Source organism: Varroa jacobsoni, unplaced genomic scaffold (assembly GCF_002532875.2).
Source record: "Varroa jacobsoni isolate VJ856 unplaced genomic scaffold, vjacob_1.0 scaffold_155, whole genome shotgun sequence".
Classification (NCBI taxonomy): domain Eukaryota; kingdom Metazoa; phylum Arthropoda; class Arachnida; order Mesostigmata; family Varroidae; genus Varroa; species Varroa jacobsoni.
Genome location: NW_019213057.1, coordinates 176,477 through 197,048, shown reverse-complemented (window position 1 = coordinate 197,048; position 20,572 = coordinate 176,477). Strand labels below are relative to the sequence as shown.

The following is a 20,572-nucleotide window of genomic DNA, read 5'->3' as shown; positions in this document are numbered from 1 at the left end:
CCAGTATAACACTTGTTGTAAAGTGATCTCTTGCATGTCCCGCAACTCAACAGGAACTACCCTTATATATAATAATATTATATATAATAAGAGTCTATTGCAGTAATTCACGCTATCTTGTCAAGAGGTGTAATGATACTTAATATAGGACGTCCAGGCGACAATATGAGAAGCTGAAATTACATGTCCGAGTTTAACCTAACCGTATAATTTCTGTTCAGAGTGTAAGAAATTGGTTTTCAATGAGGTAATTAGCAAACTGTATGTGAAAACATGCTCTGTTGAAGATATCAATATGCGTACATGGTAGCTAATTCAATATATGTTTCGTTAAACGTCAATTATAAAAAGAAAACCCTAAATTTCATTTAATATAAATCATCATACTAGCCTCTTACAGTTCATGAAATTGTAGTGAAGAATGGCATAATTCTTTAAAAATTTTACTTTCCTTTGAAATGTTAAATATTTGATTTACGGAGCGAATTTACTGATCCGTTTTGGCTAAGCCGCATGTAAGGACATCTACAATTTTACGAAATTTGAAAACTCTTACTCAGCACTTAGCAGATTTCATGAAACCTGTGAACTGCGAACTTAGTGCATTAACGCAGCAATTTTCTTAGTTAGTACGCTTCTGGCCATCATCAACCATTGTTTCGAAGACTGACGGATTTAACCCCTTCATCATTCATTTGGCCAAAAGGACGTGGGTACCTTTAACGGGTGTCTAGGTATCCGCCAACAAATGCGCCAAGTGATCTGGCATTTTGATGCAAACATGAAGTGGCTGTTTTTGGGTATACAATAAATAATTGTTATTTTTAGTCATTCATATTCCAGATATTTTTCCTTTTTCTCAGTTCTGTAAATGGCAGCTACTGCACTTCTAAGATTAAATCTTTCGACACTGCCTTGTCGTGGTGGCTTTGTTGGTTTTTCGTTAGTGATTACCACGGTCATAATCTTTCTTCTGACGCTTTCCAGAACGTGAGAGGCTTTCCAGAAATAACGCAAGCTATGCCAACGTTTTCTATTTCTAGACGCAACCAGTCGCCAGCCTATAATTTGCTTTCTCTACTGAACTACACAGCTTTATATAACTAAAACTTCGTTAACTTCCAGGCTAATATTTGCTCGTGATCGTTGTGCAGAGTTGGTAACACCTATTGCAGTCGAAATATATGACTTCTATGCATATTCATTAGATCGTCGGTGTATAACGTAATCATCATAAAGTTGTATTTTCGCTTTATTCTCGTAAGTAGACTTTTGATAAGAAACAATACGAGCTACCAGTTAAAGCTGTACCCTTGCGTGAGTCATTGTCTATTGCTCTATACGGTTTATTATTATTTTGGATATATAATGAAACACAGTTTTGCAGTCAACAAGCACAGAATAGAGCAGCTGGTCCGAATAATATCGCATTCCTTTTATATCATCCGCAACGATTTTCTGAACCATTGTCGTTGATTCTACAGAACCTAATCCGAAAGGTAGTGCATTGCGACGCTCCAAACCAGTTTCTGAGCGCCCTACGGTACTGCATGACGAAACGTCATAAATGCAGCTTTTTTTTTTCACGAATCTTTTCATGATTGGAGGCCACTTCGGCCTTTCTTTCTGTTTGGAATCAGAGCCATTCTCTTCAAACCGTTAGAATTCTTTCCACATCAAGACCACCGTCTCTTTGAGGTGTTTATTGTAAAGAAACCGGCCTGTGTGCTTTTTGGTCGGGAAGCTTGGGAATAGTTTCTACGATGTTAACCACTGCCATTCGCTTGAAATTTTAATTAATAAGCATACACAGATATGCAGTAGTAATTCACTTCGATGAAAGCCGTATCGGTTGATCTCTTTTTCGAGTAAGCTCAAAGCCTCCCTGGTTTCGTTAGTGCACCTGGTCTTACGCCTTCCGAGCGTTTTAGATTTGGCTTTTTACTTCCTTTTGAACTTCAATTTCGCACACTTGAGGTAACTTTCATAAGGTTATTAGGTCTTCGTCACGAACAGCACTGCGCATGGTTAAAGTTCCCTCAGATCTTTCGCTCGCGAATGCAGTGTCTTTACCTGGTTAGCAAACAGGGGTCATTTAGTAACCATCAACTTCTAAAATGGCACAGTCAGGAACCTGTAGTACAGATCTATTTCTAGGTTCTGTGGGGATGGAAAGCTACGACAGTGTTTACAGCTTGAGTGCCGGTCTGCATGTGAGAAAAGCTACCTATTCTAGATGAACAAGACGGAAAGGGGTGAATATGTAAAAAGCGCTATTCGACACGCTCTAGTTGAGTTCCTGGAAATATATAGGTAATCTATAAACTACCCTGGCCACCTCGATGGGATCAGCTGGATTAGCCGTAAATGAGCGGCGAACAAAACTAGCGAGTTGTTGTATATTTATGCATGCGCGATATATATATATATATATATATATATATACTGTCTAAATTCAGGCATTTCAACACCGAAACGTGAAAGTGTAGACAATTAAGAAGATGAACGCAGCTTCGACAATAATTGAAACGAAAAGAAAATAGCGCTAAAATTTCCTTTATCAATGCTAATTCGTGCAGTTTTGTTTAAAGAAATCGAAGTCAAGGTGTCACGAGTTAGAAAGTTTCTGCAATATAGTTTGCTTCAAATCGCAACGAATTGTATAACATGTAGGTGTTGAGCATAGTAATTATGTGGTTCTGATTTTTGATTCTCTTGATAGCAGCTAGTTAAGATAAAATGTGTTTAAAGCATGCAGAAATACATCTAATTAATAATAAAATTAAAAAAAATACGCCTTAGGTAGCAAGTATTCTGTTCAAACTAAACATTTTTTGAGAATTATCCCAAAGTTGCCTAGGCCATGTTGATGAGGCAGGTCATCTTCACTTTTAATTTGACTGTAAAATATCGATGCGAAAAAGGCAAATATGATTTTAAATAAAATAATTTTTTTTTCAGTAACTGTTTTACCAATTGTGACCATATTCCACATTGAAAATCGCTTTCAAAATGATATTTCCAGTCGCCTTTATATACCTAAAAATAGTCAAACATTTTTTGGGGTGCAAATCCGAGTACTTTCTCGGTGATTAAATTTCAATCATCTGTTTGAGCTGCATCAAAATTGCAGAGCGGAATAGTTGTGGCTACGTACCCCAAAAGAATCTCCAGGTTCCCATAATCGCTGGCTGAGCAAAACAATGCGTCTCAAGTCATATATTAACTCTTCAGAACTTTTTTGCTTAGATTTTATCATTATCTGAGGAGCCACTAAGTTAAAGTTTCCACTGAGCAGAATGGCTTAGATCATCGATCCCCTGAAAAGGTTAATAATTTATAGCGATTAGCAGATATTTCATCCGGTTTTTCGCAGTTCTCTAAAGAACGATTTTTTATGAAGGGAAAAAATAATTAATCAATCAAAAGAGATTTATTATTATATACAGAAAAAAATTAGATACAAATGTAACACATTTTAGGGTAGGTCGGTGAATAATGGTCTCGTTCACAAATACAAAAATGCCGACAGTAGTTTTTCGTCACGCTAGAGATAGGTTCTGCCCCTCTGGTTTTATTTGGCGCACAGACTCTGGTCACGCATACTAACTAGATCCAGTAGTTAGACTCGTAGTAGTTCCCCTGTTTGTCTATTTAGGTAAAAGTACGGGTTGAATAACTAATTTTCGCTTTTAGATTAAACGGTGAGAAGGTTATGGTATAATTCGATATGGTATATTATTAAATAATTATGTGGTTATATTCAACGCGACTGTCAATTGTTCAATTTACGTAAAACTTCGTTTGTGATGATTTTTTTGTGTATTGCGGTGTTTTTATCACACTTGTAAATAATTACTGCCGGTTTCACGTGTGATTAGTTCGATTGATTTACATATGTGTGCATGAAGAGATGACCTCTAAAAGTCGCTGGCCAAGAAAGACTTTGCTTGCCTTTCGATTTGTTATTTGGACCAATTGGTTGGGTATTGGTATGCTTGATACCAGGTGGGTTTTTTCGATAGGTTTGCTCTAGATACTCGCTAATCGTTTTCGATTTGATACTCTCACCAGTTACGCTAGCTAAGTTCATTTATCGATCTCTCGTTCTTTACTTTAGATATTGCCTACAAAATCTATAATGTAAGTTTCAACAGCAAAGATATTATGAGGGGACTATTAACAACCCGTGATGGAAAAAGAAGCACTCATGCACTTGGTAGTCGTAATATTTATTGACCGTCCAAAAATTTAAGCATGTATATATATATAACAGTCACTGCTAGGCTTAGGAGCTGCTGCCGGAAAGGCTACTATTAGTCTGACTAGGTGTACTTAGTTATATACAGGGTTCGCTGTCCTATTACTTCCTGAATTGCATTCAAACGAAATCACGTTATAAAGCATGCCCTTCTATCTTAGAGCGCATTTGTCGCCTTGTACATTTCGTCTACCGATGTAAAAACAGTAGGCTTTTAGGTGATACACCCTTGTTTGTCACTTAGTAACAGATGATGCTAAAGTACTTTAAAGTCATGTATTGAGTATTCCCCTAAAAGTTATAGTGCTTCCTTTAAGAACAATGAAGATGATACAATTTCTTTAATTATCTTTACGGACGTTATTGGCCGACCCGCGGACCATGATGTCAGGTCTTATCATGCCGTCAGCAAGACGACATTGAAAAATCAAATAGATTTGGTAAACGAGCGGGAATCTATAACAGAAATGCAAGACAGGTACATGGAAATCGTAACTAACTTAATTACAGTCGTCTCATATCAGAGCTTTTTTTTCATGTGACTTACCTATTTGTATAAACGCGAAATATAATCATAAACAGTTTTTTTTTTTTAATTAGCAATAGCTCAAAAGATAAAGCCATCAATACATAAATGTGCCAATAAATTAAAGGAAAATAGTATTACTAGAAAAAAAAAGCTACTCATTTTCGCAGGTATTCAGCGAAGAGCGGCCGTCCAACGTAGACAACATATATATTTAGGCTACAGGTCCCAGAATTGATCATTTTTGTCGCATCATAGCTGCACAAAAAACACCTCAGCACTGCCGTCATATTTATCTACGGTTAGCGCGCTTTACTTTAAAAAATTTTCGACTATTCGGAAATTTAAGCTCAACTTACTACTAGCCATTCCAAATTCAATAGCAATAATAATAATGATTAAGAAATTACGCATGTCTTTTAAATGAGAATTTGAACAAGTGAGCTGTAGCCTGTGTTCATTATCAAAAAGAACGAAATCACTATCAACACGACGTCGATGCGAGCTACAAATGGCTGGCAGTACCTATATAACTGTTCACACCGATGTACCCAGTTCGCTTTGGTGTTTTTCCATACGTTTTGAATTTGAAATGAATAGAATATCTAACTCAACTACGTTACTTGTATATTCATGCAATAAGAACAATTATTGAAAAGATGACCGCACAAAAACACGGTTGAATTTGTCACAAAGTTGCTACATACATTTTCACTATTTTATAACGGGTTGGAACACGTTCAAGGCACATTGGCAATACCCGCGTCGTGGTAGCTGTCAATCAGTCCATAGTGGTAATGCTTCAACGCTATTCTCTACAGTAACAATATCGTTCATAGCTGGAACCTTTAACACATTTTGCATGCGAGCTAAACCAGTCTATACGATCAATGTCGGCTACAAGTTTCCACTCCACGCCTCCTATTTTATTCGCATTTTGGATAAACTTCCCCGCCACCTCAAATTGCGCGCTGGGCTTCGTGCTAAGCGAGATCTTGAATATGTCGGTCCAAAGTTCACCTTCAGACAACCTCGTGAGGTCGTCAATGTCTCGAAGCGTCCATTCATGGCATTTCAATGTGGCGTTATTCTTTTCTACGATGTGGTTGATTGAGTCGAGAACAAACTGAGCAAACGAAGTTGCGAGCCGTCCCTTACGATCGTAAGGCTGAGACTCAAAGCATGAACAATACTGAAAACCGATATTGGCGTGTTCACAGGTTCGATCGTCAGGTATTACGTTGCTGATAAGGCTGTATCCATTAGCGGTTCGTGTGACTCGGCCTTCGCTCCACATATCGGCTAGTTCAAGCAGCGTTGCGTGCAAATCATAAACCGTTACTAGTCGGCGTGAATTTGCCTGGTTCGAACCCATCGATTCCCATTAGGATGCAGGACGTTGGTTTGACGACAATGGCACACAGGGGCAAAAGTTAATACTCATTACAATAAGCATTACGTATCGGATCATTATTAATGCTATGTTGAAATGCAAATTCTGTTTTTTTTTTTTTTTTTTTTTTTTTTTGCTACAAGAGTCTGTCCTTTTGTTTCACCTTATAGTTGCTATGCAATTAAAATGAATTTGAGTAGATCGTAATAGATTGTTGACTTCCAGAATTGAGCTAGTCGGGTTATTTAAAACTATACGGTTTTTGAGAAGTCTCAATTATCGTGCATATATAAAAAAAATTCTGGGCGCAAACCCGTGAAGTACACTGATGCTGCTGTTTAGTAGCAGCAGCAGCAGTTGCAGAATATTGTGCGTAAATATCAACTGAATACGATGTCAGTTTCGAAAGGGCCGCCGGAAGTGGCATAGACAAGCGGATCCAAAGTGATTTTAGACGATCAATAATCTCAAGCGTTTATATGTCTGAACATTCTAACGATGACAAAAATCTACTTTTTTTTGGAATAATTATCTGTTATTAACTATACCTTTTATAAGAAAAAAAAAAAAAAAAAAACTATAAACGCGTCAGAAAGCAACTCACCTTAATGTTGGCCAGTGCCTTTGGATTTTCATTGTAATATGATTCAGGCAACAATATAAAACCATAGGGCAATGTGTCTTCATAGCGTCCCTGGGTAGTCGTTCGAAACGACCCAAACCGAAACCCATGGTCCGAAATAAAGAACACAGCTGTCCTATTTAGAATGCCGTCCCGGTCCATTTTGGCGAAAAAATCTTCAAAATATTTGTCAATACGATGACCTCCATTAATCTGAAATTAAAAACGGACAACAAAAGTCAAAGCTCATACAGTCGTTTTATTCGATAACTAAATATATAACTGAATGCGTATGCTTAAGTATTGAATACATAGGCTATACGAAAATTGCAGCTTGAATATACAGGGCACTAGTGAAAACTTGAATTTAGCGTCAGGATATAAAAGAAGGCTTCAATTTACATCATCATGTGCAGTTTCACTGAGCCATGAGTACGAAAATAACGGGCGATCCTCGCCGAGAATCTTCATCGTATTATAGGTATAGTCGAGATAATGCTTCGCTGGAAAATCAGGTCCAATACACCAACTGTAGCCGCTGGCCTTCAAAGTCGACTTGTCGACAGCCTGCATCATTGGTCTTGACCAGTAAGTTGTAGGGACCTAGAATCCATGCGGTTAGCCACAACCCATTAGTTATATTATCCTAGAGATCTCAACATTTATCTTATTTTAAAGTTTACCTATATTAGGGTCGATTGCGTTATAGTAAGCCCGGATATATTTGTAATAATAATAGTAATAATAATTATTATTATTATGATAGGGCCGTGCAGCAGGGTGATCGGATTGGCACCAACCTTATTTAGCGCTTATTTGTATCAATAACCTTACCGCCGCATCGTAGAATCATTTTAATGTCTGGCCCTGAATAATGCAAGTTCAAGAGGACCGGTAACTAGAACTATCATCGATGAATAGAGTGAACTACGATTTTATGGTGCAAATAGTGTATTTCTTGATGCCACCAAATATAAGTTCAAATAATTCTAATTTGGCCCCTCATAGATCGCTCTATGGAATTTCGCATGGGCCAAAATACGGGATTCTAGCGTTGTGCTAGACATTATTTCCTTTGCAGACTCGTGTATCTACCTCAGTGGATTATTGAATAAACAAGATAATCCTCACGCTGGGTACGAACGAGCGCCTTATGCGGCTGAGTGGTGCAAATGTTGGGCGTCGGATTCCATTTTGTTACTTAGCTGCAAAGAGTTTTCGTTACTGGGACATGTTAGGAAACTTCTCGTGTCGGAAGCTGGATAACTTCGGTTCGAGTATTTACGTCTGTCACTGCGACTGCGAAGTTATTGATAAAGACGTTCGGTGAACGTACAATTTTCCTACACTGCCCTACGATATAATGTCGCTAGATGATATCCTGTGAGGTTCTTTAAAAAGTAAAGTTCATATAATACATAAGGATTATAGAAATAAGGAACTAAAAATGTGCTGGCAATCAAGTCCGTGCCATGTATACATAATATTTCGAGCTTGTAACGAAACCTCGACGCGATCCGCTGAGTGGCATTCAACCATCGCAACTTCTAATAACAATAACAATTATATCAAAATTGTGCACATTCGACAAGGTGGTGTTATTTTTTAGGTGTTGATATATTGGAAGCGAATGACGCTACGTACTTACAGTGCTTAGCGAAACGAGTATCGGCGCGTTTCAGTGTATAAATGCAGACTCTAGGAGCCTTAAACTAGCTTTTTTCAAACCTGTTTAAATCCTTTTAGAGACGGGTAGACGAAAAGCCCATAATGCCATTGCTCTTCGTAGAACATTGTTCGATAGCCTCGCTCTTCATAATCGTTCCATAAAAACCTGCAATGGATCATTGCGACAATTTATCATATAGTGAACTCTTTCTTGTTCTAGCTTTGGCCAAACTATATACTATTGACTTTTTGAAGGGAAAAAAATTTAACCCATTTGAGCTTGCTGTCATCAAATACTTCCCAGGCGAGAATGCGTGAAGGTGGATAAGGTAAAGCGGACCGTCTTACATAGACGCTGAGTAAACGTACGTGTACGGTGTATATACTAGGCAAATTGTACTACGACCTAATGTTCTTCCATAGGTCCTAGTGCTAGTACACAGGGTACATATGTAGGGCGAAGGGAGACCGCGCGATAAACAACAAAAGCGAGAACTCGTCGAAACACCGCGTTGCTTTCAAATAGGGATAAAATCGTCTAGGCAAAAACAATTAAATTTAAAAAAGGGCTGCTAAATATTCTTATAATGGTACAATCGGACCCGAACCGGTGGTGCGTTGCCAGAGAGGCACATAGATCTTTAGCTGTCGGAGCAATAGTGGCAAATTTACGAGTCGGCAGTATTGACACAGACGAATTCTGATTCCTCCACTTTTATAATATAGCCTCTCACACAACGAACAAATTATTATTGCTATTCATAGTATATTAAATTTCTTCACCACGTTCGCGTATTGGCAAAATCATGCAGCTGTAAGAGATACGCAGAAAACGTGGGGCCCCACGCGTTTTTGCAGGGAAAATTTTGGATGAAGTCTGATTCCGGTAAGTAAATAATATTGAACCGCTAGCTAACCTGAGTATCGGATAAACTTCGTACGGATCATTTTCAAGATCTTATTATTCATCATATCAAAGCCCATGTTTCATGCCACATTACCAGTCATACGCACGCTCTACCCTAAAGAGACAATTCAACAATAGATGCAACTTCAAAAATATATATATATGTTCCTATTTTTTCTACTGATATTAACAATGTGATGTTGCACTTTAGCTTGTTATGTATTTGGCTGAAATCCTATCAATCTGAACTTTGTAATAGTACAATATAAGCGAGCTGTTCTACGAAGAATCTTGACATTAAAAAAATTTTTCTAATTTTTTCCTTTTTTTTTTTAACCGAGGCATAGGTTTCTCAGCGTGTTCTGCAAACCAAGAGCAATGTATAATTAATATTTTTTAGACAGTTTATTTTATTGTGCAAATATATGAACAAAACGAATTCAAAACTTTAGGATAGTTAGTATTGTCGAAAATCCCCGTTTCAAAAAGCATCGTCTCCATATTCAATTGGTTTTTTAGGAATGCTTCCTTTTAGGAAACCAAATAACTATGTATCAGCACTACCTGCATCACGCATGATCGTGTCAATATCGGCAGAATAGAAGTAATTTCTACACCAATGAATACTGTAGATAAAGTGAGCATAGCTTTAATGATCGACATAATAGTTGAATTCCGGTTGCTAAGTTTCAACATGGTCAACTTATAGAATTGGTGGCCCTGAAGGGACTGCTGTGCAACAACTTTTTAAACGTAATCAATGATTAAAATCGTTTCATTTACTCGATTCATTTAAGTGAGTCACTGAAAAGTAACGGAACATAGAAACTTCAGAGAGCGAAAAGGTTCTGCAGTATTTAGCTTCATACAGTTGCAGTTAGCTGGAAATTCTAATGGGATCTTTGACCCTGTAATTTCTTTTAAGCCCGGGGAAGAACCCGAATGTTGTACAACGTCCTGTTATCACTGTTCGGAACCGTGCAACACGGTCTTAAGAATGAACGACACAAGACACAGGTAACCAGTAAAACAGATAACTACTTCGGAGGGAATTCCACCGTAGTCAAAAAAGTGTCATTTTTCTGAAGAATAAGATGTTTAAGATAGGTTTTGGGCTATGTGCGTTAACTTTTAACCCGAAACTGCAAACTGAGCTATCTTAAAATTTATAATTATTATAAGGCAAGCATGTACCTAGAATCCATGCATCTCTATGGGAATAGAGACTTCCGAATAGGTCAGATCGTGGATCACACAAGCTTGTGTAAATTGTTTTCGATTAACGGACCTATCGTGTCGTCTGATTTTCGACTCTCGTACTAATACCCCTTGTAAGCATTAGTGTAAAAAACATTAACGTTATAATACAAGTTATAGAACTAATAATAAATAAACGTTATATAAAAGTTTAATTTTTCTATGTATCGGATACATATATATATATATTTGGATAGATCATACCACTGTCTACCTTGTTGTTGGTTGCCGGTATTTCAATCTACAGAAAGCGGACAACTGCATTTTTATCTTTTGACTTTTAATGATTTGTCGCCAGTACTCAGATCGTAAATCAATACAATTGTGTGCTGTATAAAAAAAAAACGTCAATAATTTACAAAGCACTAATACCTTGTGACGTTATCGAAATATGTGTTGTCGATGCGACTGCGTAAACCAGGAGCAGGATAGTACTGGATTCCAGTTAGGAGAGGAATTTGGTTAGGAGCCGAGTTAAGTCCAATTTTGTTGTAACCATATAACTCCACAATGTTCTTTTTTGCCTGTTACCATAATTTATATAATTTCGTTACATTGCGAACGGATTCTTATTTTCATAGTCTATATCGAAGTCATAATGGGTATGAATTATATTTAGCTGTCCCTTACAACTAATGTATCATATCTAAGATAGTCACAAACAGGAGTTGGGCATGCTTTAGTGGTTTAAGAATCGATTGAGGAGATTAAATTTGGATTCTTGTCTTGTAAAATTGGGCTTCTTGTCATTAATCTAGTCCATCATTTGACATTTGTAACATTCACTAAGTTCGGTTTATCTTCCAACCAGTGAAAATTTGCAAATACACATTGGACCTATCGCAATTAGGAACCGGTGCTTGACGTTTGGTTATATACTGATACATTTGTTGTTACGCTGTATATACTATTTCTGTAGAAGAAGTATAGACATTGTTGAGTAAGTGGGAATTTATATATTTTTCACCTGCAAAAATTTCAAGGTTTTGGGAAATTGCCGATGGGCGTTGAGTCTTGACACCGAGTCCAACCCAACAATTAACACGTGCACCGGCTTCTTTCCAAAGTTATTTGGGCGTAAAGGGTACATTACAGGTTTCACCAGAGGTAACATTAATGGTTGTTCATATTTGTCCTTTTCTTTGCCTCCTGTACCCGGCAAATCACATTCAATCCACAGAAACTCCTTGCGAGGGCAGGAATCCACCACTAGAGGTAATCGTTTTCCGAAATCATAGTGTTTATCGATGACCTGCAAATATGACGGTATACCTTATCTACTAATAGTGATAAATTTGTTGTGTTATAAAATGCAGTTCTATCTGTAAAGGGAGCACTAAATTAATAAGATGATGCATTTCTCTGAGTTATGGCAAAAGATTGGCTTAACACGTTCCCATTAGACTATCTTAAGTCTGTTCAAAATGAAATTCACAAAGCAACCGTTAGGAATTGAAGTGTTTATGTATCAGGTGCCAAGAATGATTTTTGCAATTCAAGCTACACTATGTACATGCTTATATATACATCAGAAACACAATTCAGGGAGTTAAGAGGAATTTTAAGCCAAAGGGCTACCTGTAAACAGCAATTTTTATGCACAGGCTTGGCTCGACAGACAACATTGTATCGAAAGCAACAGGACAGGGAAGAAAGAAGCTTTTCCATCGACTTCAAAACTTCATTGGTATCGCAGGTTCAGTAAAAACAAGCGTTCGATCTTGTTTCACAGCAACGGTGCCCTAAGGCTTACGATAGGAGAAACAAATCTAAACCGCTACTACACGAGAATCATTCTTCGCCTTAACACACTTCCTTCAGGCTTTACATATTTACAATTAAGGACTGAAATAAGCGTCGTGGTTGCTGGATCGGGCAGACTTCTTTCAGGACAACCAGATCGTCATGCTTGTGCGAAAAACTGCCATTTTGACACTCTGGGTCTCATTTGCTAGTTATCTCTGTATGATAGCGGGCAACGCTTCGAAGAATATTCTAGAGCGGGTTCTTCTGCAATAATGCAGATGCATAGATAAGCATTTTTTTAAACCGGTCTTTTGAGCTGCGAAGAACTCATAGCAAAAGTAAACCTATCATATCGAGCTGTAACTGCATTTATGCGTTCTTTTCCTTTAAATTTAAACACGACTATCCCAGTTATCGTGTTGGAGTGTAATTGACTGATAAAGTAGCATCTATTCTGATTTGATAAACATTTCGGTATATCTTCCTTAAAGTCTTCCTTCTAAATATCGCACTTCTGACGCAACTTTTTACTGACTTCCGGTAGTTCAATTTTAATAAAGTTTATAGGTGTATTATTTACTATGTAGTTCACATCATATTGTTATTATTATTATTATTGGCTACATCTAGAGATGAAAAATGATGTTAGATATCACATTTTGCGATTTAACGTCTCGCTAATATGTCTAACCTATCGAGATCCAAGAGATACGAAAACTTTACGCGTAAGTTACTTTGCATCTTTGATCATTTCGAAAAGTTAGCAGCTACGTTTTCTCCAGTCTCATTGTGCGTGTAGGTTGGTCATGAGAACAATCAGTGTCATACCTGTAGGGTCCTACCAAAATAGCTTGATCAAGCGTCGCATTTTAAAATAATATATTTGACACTACGATTTATTAGGGAGACTGTCGTGTAAACTAAAACCTATATTGTGGCTACTTTGTAAAGGGAATAAACTTCAATACTGTCTATTAGACGAAAATCAGAACTCGATGTCGCGATGTCTCATATAAAAAAAAAGGATCCGATTGGTTGCTATGCTTGCCTTGAGTCCCCTCGGATCGAGTAATACATTCAGTGTATCCACGACACAGTTTGCTTCAATAATCTTCAATAAATCCTCTCAGGGTCGTCAGGTGTCTTTCTTGGGCCCTAGGCAAATCCTAAAAAACTGGCTTAATTCTTAATTTCTCGAAAAGTTCACCAAAGCCTGATGTATGAGATTTTTCTGATCCTACCTGATTGGTGCTGTCCTGAATCGGCTTTGAAAATCGAACCTGGTTGATCGAAATCGGTAAGCCTAGTTTTCGAAAATATTTTTCTCAATGTTGACAACACAAAAGGAAAACACTGAGATATGCGTGTGCAGATTGCATTAGCTTCAGCACAACTTAGCTTATAGCTAGGCTTATTCTTCCGGCGGACTATAGAAAAGAAAACAAAAGTACATATGCTAATACAGATTGCAAGAAGCAACAATTTTGACTTTGACTACGTTTTTTGCTACTGTTACATTGAGTTCCAGGTACGCCATCGCATATTACAGGGTACGACGGTCTCTTGTTTTGTTTAACGACTACAGGGTGAATGTTCTATCTCGAAATTTTGATATTTCGTAGCGATAGCAGACAGAGACTCATTGCGAAGAATAAGTTGGCGGTAAATTGGTAAAGCTTATGGGAATCCTATGAAAAAATGTTTGTCAAGATGGAGCCAGAAGAGAAAATTGAGTGGTCAAGCTAAGTAATTATTAGCTTTCAAGTTTTCGTCTGTATGCGGTCACTGAAGATGTTACTATCGTTTTGGCTAACCCGTCTAACGATACTCGAAAACCTGAGCTAACGTCATTGCACATTGAGTATCTGCAAATTGACGTTAGTTTGGGAGCTACTCTTAAACGTAGACAATTGCGGTATTAAACGTTCTGCAGTCGCCATTGTTGCTATGGACGGAATACCACGATAAGGGCATTGCTTGTGCTCGTTACGTTAGGTAGAAACCGTTCGTATAAATTTAGCAGTTTATCTACCTAGAGTAATTTGTTCACTTGATATGTATTGCTTACATATGAACCTGTGTTTGCCTTCAATACGACGGTACCTTTCGTCGAAGTGCCCTTAGAACTATTCCTCGACTAGAACCCGACTACGGCCGCAGTGAGCTCCTGTGGTGATTTCTGGCAGCCCCAAGTGAAATATTTTTCATTAAGCGTGCTCTCTTAGATCGTTTCTAACCTCAAACGGAGATCAGACGGTGTTTTAATCTAGAATCTTATCAAGATCTGGAACATTTTATATTCATACTTTTCCTAAAATGTCCAGGCTGAGACCTGTTCATGCAACAATGCTGACAGTCGTACACGATAGGTAAAAAAAAAAAAGGTAAAAGTTGAAAAGTTGTAAGAGATAAGAAGTTTAAAGTGTAGTGAGGTACGATTGATAGCTCGAGATGTTCTCTACTAAAATTCGGAGATTTCATCCCACAAAAGTATTTACTGTTCATGCTCGTAATATTTACAATCACTTCTTAACACAGTATACGCATGAAGCTGCTTTTTTGAGCTTGATTGAGAGATATTAATAGAAAAATCTGTTCACTTAATAAGAATAACAATGATAACAACAGAAAATAAACAGTCCTTACCACATGAGAATTGACCTAATCTGAAAACATAGCACTATTTGATAGAGTATTGTAAACAGATGTAAAATTTTTCATTGCATGCATGACATGCTATACAACCGGTGATGCTAATTTGAAATAGATTACTGTTTTGTTAATCAATCATGTTAAAACCTCTGAATGAACAATTCATTCAGCGTCGGTGAATCGTGAAAATTACTCGGCTCTTAATTATGTGCTACATAATAATTTCATAGAAAACGGCAATACATAATTAAAACTGTGTAATTTTGCCCTTTGTATGCCCAGCGAATGTACGAGCAAACCGGTGAGTCCACACAACAATTTCTGAAGACGTAATCGTATAGTGGACAAGAGTAAATCGTTAAACTTAACACTGCCAAGATGGACACTATTTGAATCAATCGACGATAGTGCAAAGATCAGTTTTTCTATAATTCTCCCCAAAAATAAAAATCTCCTTAAAAACTTGAGTTAAAATTCGCACATTTTTACGTTCGCGCACTATTGGACCATAGAACTTGTACGTTTTACGCTTACTATCTGGGCAGATTTGACGTTGCCGACCTTACATATGTGACATATACTTATTATAGTACGCGAAGTCAAGGTAATACTCTTTTATACATCTGTGCCTCCTCTATGTGGCAGTGCTTTAACAAGAAATCTCTTGCATTTCAAGGGGCAGTCGTAATTCTTGTCCTGCATACTGGTATAATCACACTCCTGAATAAACTTATCGTTTGAACCGAATTTATTACATATACAAAGTGAAGGTTTACCTGGTACTTTGGGTTCCGAAAAGTTTCTTTATAGGTACAGTTCCACTTGCTAAAGTTAGCTTTATAGTATTTGTCGAATGTGTTCTGGTCAAAGGCGATACAGGAAAAGCCTTTTAGATCAATTTTCGGATAAAATACGAAAGGTTTTGCATCAGCAGGACACATCTTAGGTGTATTTGAAAAATATTTTTTCATTATCGTCTGCTCATTGTAATCGTAATCTGGGATGCGACATCTTGCAGTATATATCGCATATTTATTATAAACAGCGTCAGCGTCCGAGCTGTTATAGATATTAGTCGGTACAGGAGCGTCATCAATAGTGATGGCCGTTTGAGCAGTTATCTCTACAGCAGTAATTTCGCCCGTTGTATTATTAGAAATGGAGAACTCAGTATGCGGTAGGATTGAGTTACCCCCGGCAATATCGGTACCAGCCTCCGCCGAGGATAGAGCTAGTCGAACAGATATCTGGCTGGTCGTTGTATCAGCTTCTTGTAAACGTTTGACACTTGAAACTGTAGTTGTGAAAGTACTCGTAAAGTTACGAGTCCGTAGTTGACCAGAAATTGCGTTGGGTTCCATGATATTGGGGTCCGTGATTACCATTGGAATAAAGTCCATATATAAAACAAAGAACGCTACGAAACAAACAACAGCAATGAAGGATATGAAGGGACGTCGAATCGGAGATGAGTCACCCGAGAAATCGGAGAGTAATCTGAAATATAAATTCAGTATTTCTAATTAGCGAGAGGCGATACTTCTATAGAAGTATAAATTTGATATTTTTGATCTGCCTATTTGCATTGATATATAACACATTTGAAGTTTAACTTACGCGTCAACAATGTTAAAACACCTAACGATATTTCAAACGCCTTCAAGAGGAACTGATCTTTCTTCATAATACTCAACGTTGCAGTAACGCAGTAATGTATTTAAATTAAAGCCACGCATGCGCAAGCCTCGTCACTTTCAGATAGTTTGTTTGTCCTTATATTTGAATCGTCGTTGTATGAATTTGTAGAGCATATCGATGAAAATCATTTGTTCCCACTAACTCATTCTGTTGAAACGTACGCTTACATCATTGTTAGGACTTCAAGGCGATCTAGTCAGCCCCCTTAACGAGGCCAAATGGAAAATACCAGCCTTTTATTGAAGTAATTATTTGCACAAAAAAGGGTTGTACACATTAAACAAGCCAGTGTATCCATTCAACATTCATTTATTGCCAGATAAGCCGAAATTCATGTCCTCAAATCTTTATTTATTATATAGAGTTACTTCATAGTCATATTAATATGTACGACATTCGTGTTTACATGTTATTCAACAAGCCCTCCAAGCATGTTCTGCGTAAACACGATACTTTGTCACCATTTCACAGCTTCACGTGACCGGGTAGTGGCATCTTGCTTGTTTAAGTTCAATTTTGTGGGTCTTTTCTTGTCATTGAATAAGTGACTCCCTGGCATGTCACTCCGCTGTCCTTTAGGTATTTTGAGATAACTTTGAGAAGGTTTGATAGGCTTCTAGGGCAGGCCGTTGAGAGGGATTACGTACATACAAGATAATAGCTAGAGAGATATTTGCTTTACACTTGACAGAACGATGCTTTAAGCCTGCTGCAAAAACATTTCTGTTTATTTTGAAATTTACATTTTCTGACTTGTTGTGAAGTTCCGGAGTTGCGCCCTAATGAATCTTAACGTTTCAACTAACTATCATATTTAGGAATCTCTGAAAAAGTGTTGACTAGCGGTTTGTTCAATTACTACTACGTTGCGACATAGAAGTGTGAACGACTAGTGGATAGTTTCGTACCTAGTTCATCTATAACTGAGAATACACGCTCTCCTGTTGAGATACACCATGCATAATGGTCATGCGATGATTGTTTGTTCTTCCATCAGATTGTATCATGAAACATTTAGTGCCCTGTTTGCGAAATTACATTCAACCCCCAACATCTCAACCTCCATTGGCGGGCTATACGAATTATGCCAATGCGTTTCAAAAATATTGGGCCGTTGTATTAATTTCGTACATTGGGCAGTGTATTTGTGAAATGAGCGGCCTTTATTTTACGCTAATATGTGCATAAAAACTAACTATTTCATGATTCGATTAATATAGAAACAATATATTTTAGTTAACTGCAAAATATGTTTACTACACTGTTTCTGGTGGAATTACCAGTTGAGCTGCAGGCCGAGTTCTATGACCATTGTGATATATTTCTGCGCAGGTAAGAATCACCCTGTCTCAACCCGCTGCACGTTCCTTTCCACGGACAAGGTTTCACTCAACAGAGGGTAAACTGACGAGTCTGTCTTCAGCACCGATTGCTTTGAATTTCTTGTTACTTTTGTCTCTTTTTTTAGCAAATCATTGTCGCCTATGAAAACGCAAACGGCGACTTGCGTTCACTCATCGAAGTACCTTTTCGCGGCCTGGCGCAGATTATCCATGGCACCAATAGCTGCACCCCCTTGGCGGCAACAGCGACGAATAAATCTGACGATTATACCCATCATGCAACAATATATAGTAATATAGTTTTCCCAAATATTAGAACTCCTGAGGTCGATGATAGGTGCTGCTTAAATGACAAATGTGATGACAAGCGGGTGTTCGTTTGCGAATGACGACTCTTCCATAGAATCGGTGGCAGTGAACCTTCTCATACGACTTCCTTCGACGCCAGCCAGTTCGGATCGCGTTCTTCGTTCTTTTGTTGTCAGTTTCAGACAGTTTACAAAATCTGCGATGTTTTATGATGCCCCACCAACGGAAAATATTTAATTTTGGCGACTTGAGTGCGAACAAGCGTCTGCCGCCTCTTACGTCTCTCAGAAGGGCACCATTAGTATGCTATCGTGGAGTCAATGTAATTGTACACGCGGTCAGTTTTGATCTTGTTAGTCAGTTTGTAGGGTCTACCCTACGGGTTTTACTCGAGCATGAGGAGGCAAAACTTCCGGCTAAAGTTCTTAGTTTTCCAAATTTCTTTGTTAAGGGCTGCTAGATATATTTAGCAAAGATGGCGGAGAGTGGCTGAAGTTCACCTTTATTGCACGCCTTGCCCAGCGTATCGGGCATTTACGTCGTTCATAAGCTATCAGTGTTGCTTCAGTACATAAATGCCACCAGGTTCCACCTCGTGGAGTGGGGTGAAAGGGGCCCTTGGTGTCTCTGGTATAATTTCAAGGAGCCCTACGGTCTTTATCCTTAACCGAGGAATATGAAATGAAAGGTTCACGACTCAGTAAACAGGTCTGTTTCTGTACCGATGTTCTGTGCAAGGCAGCGGTTTTGATGCCCATGTGACAAAGTGGTGCGGTACAAACAAAGCTGAACGGCTGGATTCAACTCCGATGTAGGTGATTATACAAGTGAGTCCTGTTGTTTTTATAGCTTAGGCCTTTTGTCCTTTTGTAGGATTGAGTGGAACCTTTGGATAGGCACACTTATGAGGATAGTAAAGCGCCAGCGGTGCGGAATCAATTGTAGTATCGTCAGTTAAGATTTCTGATGCATATTGAGGAAAGATTACAAGAGGCTCTTAGAACAGTGACATTATTAACCAATCCTTGAATACTTTTTCCTCAAAACAGCGTTCAGACTTGACGCTCCTAATCTGGTGGCATTAAATTTGGCAAAACTGATTTTCATAGAACAGGTTCAAGGCTTATCCCCCCCTCCCCCCATCCCTCCCGCATAAAACCATTACGCGTGCTTGCTTGTGGATTCACAAGACTTACAGCGTATGATCAGTTTATTAAATCTTACTAAAGATAGATGGCAGAAATACTCTCAGACCGGGTAAGAATCTCGATAAGATCCTACAAGGCTAGTAAGCACCTGGTTCTAAGATATACAGCACACGATTTTAGATTACAATGAATACAAATCTTCTACGGGGCTCTGCCGATTCTGAAGAAGTTACTTTGAAGCTGCCGTGACCTGTTGCGACTCGGATAGGAAAGTGATTAGTAGTCCCACTTGGGCGACCCCGCATTTTTCTGATGTCCGGCACGAAGTACGTCACAAGTGACCCAACGTTGCCATTTCAAATGGTAGCCTATTCTCGCTATCGCTCCTTCATAGTAATGCCCCGTCTAGTCTATTTCTCTCGACCCACCGCTTCTGTCGCACGAGCGCTTACTTTGTTGACTTTCACGTTCCAGGATGGTGTCTCAGCTAATCAGAAATGCTCATCGTACAAACGTACATCGTGCGTTTCTGTAATGCGTATATGTATACCCTACTCCACTTAGCTTGGTTGCAACTTGTTGTCAACGTTGACACAAAATTTTTAAGTATAGATGAACAATTAGAAATTCAAATGTTCGGTGAATGGTTATGTTATTGAGACATTTTTGACAAGTGACAAACAAGGACAGTTTCGGCAAGGAGTTGATGGCGTACTACGTCGTCTGTAGATGGTTTTGAAAACCTGAAGACGTTTCGTTATACGTTTTCACTACAACAGATCCCTTAGTTCAACACCAAGGAGCAAGAGGCACGGTAATGTATTATTATTAATATTAATACGACGCCAAGTGGAACATGGCCAACCTTAAAAACTTGCTTTTCTCATTTTGCTTGTAAGTATTAAGTACGTATGGTTTATTTTATCAGTATTCCACATATATCTATCTTGACTGACAAATGCGCATTAAACAGGCCGCATCTTTTGCGATTTAGACCTTTGTCTTTCAAAAGCCAATGCATATAGAGAAAAAAAACAGAAAG

The 20,572-nt window shown here is 38.2% G+C and overlaps 1 protein-coding gene across 1 annotated transcript in view; it reads right to left on the bottom strand.

Moving 5' to 3' along the window:
* Window positions 1-4,216: 4,216 nt before the first annotated feature.
* Window positions 4,217-20,572, bottom strand: part of LOC111270052 (uncharacterized) — a 39,187-nt gene continuing 22,831 nt past the window's right edge. Inside the window, exons 3-9 of the mRNA XM_022850077.2 lie at window positions 15,809-16,529; window positions 11,602-11,886; window positions 11,007-11,158; window positions 8,531-8,636; window positions 7,205-7,405; window positions 6,785-7,015; window positions 4,217-6,147 (exon numbers count right to left, since the gene is read on the bottom strand). Of these exons, the coding sequence (XP_022705812.1) occupies window positions 5,596-6,147; window positions 6,785-7,015; window positions 7,205-7,405; window positions 8,531-8,636; window positions 11,007-11,158; window positions 11,602-11,886; window positions 15,809-16,529 (2,248 nt within the window). The 3' untranslated portion in view covers window positions 4,217-5,595. The remainder of the gene's footprint in view (window positions 6,148-6,784; window positions 7,016-7,204; window positions 7,406-8,530; window positions 8,637-11,006; window positions 11,159-11,601; window positions 11,887-15,808; window positions 16,530-20,572) is intronic.